Source organism: Brassica oleracea, chromosome C1 (genome assembly GCF_000695525.1).
Source record: "Brassica oleracea var. oleracea cultivar TO1000 chromosome C1, BOL, whole genome shotgun sequence".
Classification (NCBI taxonomy): Eukaryota; Viridiplantae; Streptophyta; class Magnoliopsida; order Brassicales; family Brassicaceae; genus Brassica; species Brassica oleracea.
This window is the reverse complement of record NC_027748.1, coordinates 31218343-31223537: the sequence shown is the minus strand read 5'-3', so window position 1 is coordinate 31223537 and position 5195 is coordinate 31218343. Positions and strand designations below refer to the sequence as shown.

The window sequence follows — 5195 nt, the reverse complement described above, 5'->3', positions numbered from 1 at the left end:
CCAAGCTAGAGCCATTGGAGCCTATGATCAACCTCACATTCATGGTCATAGGTTGGGAATCAGAGCACCAGCTGTGGAGAACAACAAGAACTTTGAGATCAAGTCAGGGCTGCTTAACACCATAGAGAATAACAAGTATCATGGCCTTGCTGCTGAAGACCCTTTTGATCACTTGTACAAGTTTGATAAATATTGTGGCTTGCCCAAGACCAGTGGTGTTTCTGAAGATGTCTTCAAGCTCAAGATGTTCCCCTTTTGTTTGGGAGACAAAGCACACCAATGGGAGAAGACTCTTCCAAGTGACTCTATCACAACTTGGAATGAGTGCAAGAGGGCTTTCCTAGAGAAGTTCTTCTCTATCTCAAGGACGGCCAAGATCAGGAATGAGATCTCTAGCTTTCAGCAGAAGAACCTAGAGGGATTTAGTGAAGCATGGGAGAGGTTCAAAGAGGTTCAAGGGCTATTGGTCTCAATGCCCACATCATGGCTTCACCAAGGAGAGTTTGCTCAGTACCTTTTACAGAGGTGCTCTTCCAGAGTTCAGGAGCAGATTAGACACAGCCAGCAATGGTTTCTTCTTGGGTAAAACTGAAGAGGATGCAGAGGAGCTGGTGGAGAACATGGCTAAGAGTGACTCAGTCTGCAGTGAGGAGTATGATAGAAGCAATAGAGGTGATGATCAGCACACCAGGAAAGAGCTGAAGTCTCTCCAAGCCAAGTTGGATCTACTTCTTGCAGAAAAGGCGAAGCAGGAGAAGATGAACTTTGTTGGTGACCAGAAACAAGAGGCACCTCCAGTGATCAATGAGGTTGATGGTTTAGAAGGCCAAGAGGAGCTGTGCTTCATCAATGCTAATGGCACATGGTACAAGAAAGAGCCCAACTTTCAGTACCAAAACAACTACCAACAAAGGCCACTCTACAACAATCAGCAAGGAGATTACCAAGCCAACCAGTCTCCTTAGACTCAAGGAAGCTCTTCTCAAGCTCAAGCTCCAGATTCAAGTGTGGATTCTATGTTCAAGCAACTCTTGGAATTTTAGGCCAGAAATGAGAAGACCATGATTTATGAGTTCAAGAACATCCATGCAAAGATTGATGGGAACTATTCTGACCTCAACAACAAGTACATGCAACTTGCCTCTCATCTCAAGGCTTTGGAGAGTCATGTTTCTTCTATGCCTTCATCCTCTAAGCAGCCAATGGGATCTCTACTAGGGAAACCAGAAAAGAACTCCAAGGAGTCTTGCAATGTTGTCTTCTCCACTACTTCTCCAGAGATTGAGCTGAGTGATCATGAGAAAGAGGAGGATGAGATTGAAAGACTGGTATATAGAACTGAGTTTGGGGAAGTTGAGAGATTTATTGTGGCCACAGCTGAAGCACAGATTGTGAAGGACGCTGTCAGGAAGATTAAAGGAACGAATCTGCCAAGAGCTGAGCACAAGGCTGAGAGACAAGTTGAGAAGAGAGCTGACAACAAACTAAAAAAGGTTACGCTAGAGGAAGCAACTAAGGTTGAGCTATCACCCTATGATCAGCTCCATTTCCCCCAAAGAGTTCTGACCAAAGCTCAGAAGAAGGTGGTCTTCAAGTTCAGGAAAGATCTTAATAATGTTGGGGTCGGGCTTCCAGAAATCTCGGGTATGCGTAAAGCTCATGTCCAGATGATGCTCAACAACGACATTCTAGACCACCAAGCTGAAGTGGCCGAGCTTTTGGACATCTCCATTCCGAAGATTGATCCACCAATCCCTCCAAAGTCCCTCCCTAAGCTTGAGTCTCAAGGGATGTTCACCTTGCCTTGCTACCTTGGTAAGCTCACTTTTGATGATGCTCTTGTTGATTCTGGTGCAAGTGTGAATGTGATCTCAATGGAGATGATGAAGAGTCTAGGGATTGAGAGCATGGAGCCAAACACATCTTCCCTACAGTTTGGAGATTCATCTTCTACAACTCCTATTGGTCTCATCAAAGACTTCCCTTTGAAGATTGGAGCATGCACCATTCCTATAGACCTTACTGTTCTGAAGATGGACTCCATTCCTTACAACAGTAGGAGCTTGCATAGACTTTGCCAACAAGAAGGTCACACTCGTAAATGTGAACAAAGATGTCTCCTATCCACAACAATCACCAAAGATGATTGCTGAGTATTGTGGAACAATCACTTGTGGAGCATCCTCCATTGAGAAGACCAAGGCTAAAGGGGTTGGTATTAAGAAACAAGGTCTTGCTGGAGAGTACTCTAAAGAGCTGTGTGATGAGCACTTGGAAAAGTGCTAAAAAGAAGGAGGTGAGTAGAGCCATAAAGTCTGCTCATGACATGTGAAAGAACCTCACCCTCCACCTCTTAATAAGCCTCCTCACACACTCACTCTCCACCCAATGAAGCTTAAGGATGAGGCTATTGAGTACAAGATCAAATGCAAGGGAAAATCTACACCATTCTCAAGTGCCAAGGCCATCATCACTCCTCAGCTCCAAAATGATCCAATCAAGCTTCAAGAGCTTCTCTCTCAAGTCCTCACCATCACTCTTGAAGGTCGGAAATATCCTCCTCTTCATTAGCCAATTAGAAGGAAAGTCAAGCTAGAGACTTAAAACAAGCTCACTTGGGAGGAAGTCCCATGGTATCCTTTTTATATATATCTTTATATATATTTTTTCTTGCTTTAGTGTGTTTGAATAAGCTTAGGGACAATTTTGGGGGAATTCTAAAAAATTCCCAAAGGTCATGTCGAAAATTTCAAGGTGACAACAAGTCATCCCTCCTCATTTCCCTTCTCTTATGACAGCCAACTTTAAGTAAGTGCATTCTACCTTTGTAAATACTTAGTTATCATGTTTATGTATTTCCCTTAGATCTCTCCTTTGAGCTTATTTTCACACAAGGGACTGTGTGAAGTAAGTTTGGGGGAGAGTCTACTATCTCACATTGTGATGTGTTTTGTCTACTTGTCATTAAGTCTCATGCATTGCATTGTGAATAATTATTTGCATATAAAATCCACAAAAATTGAAAATTTTCAAAAATCACAAAAATAAACATTTAGTTGCATCATTTGCATCTTTAGGATTGAGTCTAGAAGCATTTAGATTGCATTCATGCATTGGGAGAAACCTTGTAAAGAACACATGTCTAGAACTCAATTTGACATCCTAGCTATACATATCAAGTAGCTTAAGCATCTTTTGAAAAAGCTTGTAAGCTTCAAGCCTTGAAAACTCTTCTTGAAACTTGTTTGCTTGCTTGATATTGACATTGTTCTTAAAATCAGCTCCAAACTGAACTTGGCTTGAATAAACTTAATCTCTCTTGCATATGGGCATTTGCATACTTGATCATGGATCTCATACACATTTGGGTTATCTTATTCCTTTATACCAATCTTTGTTAACCCAAATGGCACTCCATACCCTACAACCCTAGCCATTCTTTGAAACCAAACTTTGAATTGCATGAGTGAGGCCTCTTTTGATAGCTTGTCATATGCAAAATCTTGAAAGTATTGGAGGCGACATAGGTTTATTCTCATCTCTTGCTAGCACAATGAGTTAACATTTGGGGATGGTGGGAGGGGTTTGTGTGTTCTAAATTTCAATATCTTGGGTTTGGGGAGTGAATTGTGTGTGTGTGTGTGTGTGTGTGAATCAATGTGAGAGCTGGTTGAAGAAACTTGTTAGTTGATGAGTATTGCAACTTGAGTAGAGGTATAAGAGTATGGATAGGCCTAGAGAAGCTAGAGTATAATAAGGGAGTTGCTCATGCTATTTGCTATGTTTCTTTTAGGATGTTAGATTGAAGGCTAGAAAGTGTCTCTTTTGGTTATGTGTTTCAATTTTCAATTCCTTCCTCTTTGATTGATCTTGAATGTTTACTTGAGGACAAGTAAAGGAATAGTGTGGGAGAGTTGATATATCATGGTTTTAATGAGTTTTAGATTTATATTTTAGCTTATTATGATTATTTTAGGTTGCATTTAGGTCTTTATGTTGCATTTGCATACTCATTTGCATATCATAAGGGTTGGAATGCACATTTAGAAGTTTTGGGCAACATTGGAAGGTTATTGTTGCAAGTCAAATACTTTTCGGTCAGCAATGAAAGAAGGCGAGAATCCAGGGACCGAGGTTGCAAATGCAGAAATTCGGTGGGGTTAAAGTGCACAATCAAAAGTTAAGGGGCTAAAGTAAGGATGTTTCTGCAATTTACAAAGTTGTGGGCTCTTTTGTAACGAACCAAAAGTTCGAGGACCTGCTGTGCAAAATGGAAGAAACCACCATTGGAGAGGATCGAGAGCTTCCTCTTCGCCGATCCGGAGTTTGACGACGTGGCGAGCCTGCGGAGAAGGAAGCCACGATCTGAGAGCACGACACCGAGGAGGAGCTCACGAGCTTCTCTTCGCCGGATCTGAATCCCGACGGTGAGCCTCGATCCCGACTGCGACGAAGAGACGGCACGGCCACGCGGAGACTGATGCGACGGCTCCCGATGGCGATTTCGAAGCTTCCACGCGGGGTCGAGCAACGCGGGATCGTGTCTCGCGTGCACAGAGAGAGACAGTGTCGACGGTCTGATGCGGGGTGAAGGCCGCGGGTTCCCTTACCCGCACGCACGAACCAAGAAGACGCAACGATGATTGACGCGGGGTGAAGGCCGCGAGTTCCATTACCTGCGCGCATGAAACGGAGCTGCTCGACGGTCCAACGCGGGGAAACCAACTCGGGTTGTCGCCCGTGATTTCTACCCGGGTCGTGTCTTTTAATTAGTCGATTTTGGACATTTTTTAAGGGTATTTTAGACTTTTTAAAATAAGTCATTAGGTTTACCAAAGACATATAAATACTCTTGTAATCCCAAAGTTGGGGATCATCTTATTATCTATGAAATCAAAGATTTAATCTTGATCATAATTTCTTATCTTTGTTTGATTATCTTGCTATCTAATCATGTTTAACCTTGAATCATCCATGGTTTTGGGGTTATTCATGTCTATTAGTGAGTAGACTAATCTTGGATTCATGGGCTAGGGTAATTAAGGGTGATTAGAGAAGATCTAGGGTGTTTAATGTTAGATTTACTTGTTTCTTTGTTTGTTGAGGGTTCTCAATGCTATTTTAGTCTTGATCATACTAAAATAGATCTCTAGGCATTTCCTGCCCACAAGGTGTATGATGAAATGCCTGAACCA

General features: G+C 42.4%; 2 protein-coding genes across 2 annotated transcripts; both read left to right on the top strand.

Moving 5' to 3' along the window:
- The first annotated feature begins 244 nt into the window (after window positions 1–244).
- Window positions 245–965, top strand: LOC106337470. The gene is made up of 2 exons (XM_013776586.1): window positions 245–441; window positions 524–965. Exons 1-2 carry the CDS (start codon window positions 245–247, stop codon window positions 963–965), a joined length of 639 nt encoding a protein of 212 aa, XP_013632040.1.
- Window positions 966–1061: 96 nt separating this feature from the next.
- On the top strand, window positions 1062–2286 carry LOC106337462. Its single transcript, XM_013776575.1, has 3 exons — window positions 1062–1815; window positions 1897–2097; window positions 2180–2286. Exons 1-3 carry the CDS (start codon window positions 1062–1064, stop codon window positions 2284–2286), a joined length of 1062 nt encoding a protein of 353 aa, XP_013632029.1.
- The last annotated feature ends 2909 nt before the right edge of the window (window positions 2287–5195 follow it).

Coding starts and splice junctions, on each gene's coding strand:
- LOC106337462 (XM_013776575.1), top strand. CDS start 1,062: ATGATTTATGAGTTCAAGAACATCCATGCAAAGATTGATGGGAACTAT. Junction 1,816..1,896: donor CACCTTGCCTTGCTACCTTG/GTAAGCTCACTT, acceptor TGAAGAGTCTAG/GGATTGAGAGCATGGAGCCA. Junction 2,098..2,179: donor CCAACAAGAAGGTCACACTC/GTAAATGTGAAC, acceptor TCACTTGTGGAG/CATCCTCCATTGAGAAGACC.
- LOC106337470 (XM_013776586.1), top strand. CDS start 245: ATGTTCCCCTTTTGTTTGGGAGACAAAGCACACCAATGGGAGAAGACT. Junction 442..523: donor TTTAGTGAAGCATGGGAGAG/GTTCAAAGAGGT, acceptor TACCTTTTACAG/AGGTGCTCTTCCAGAGTTCA.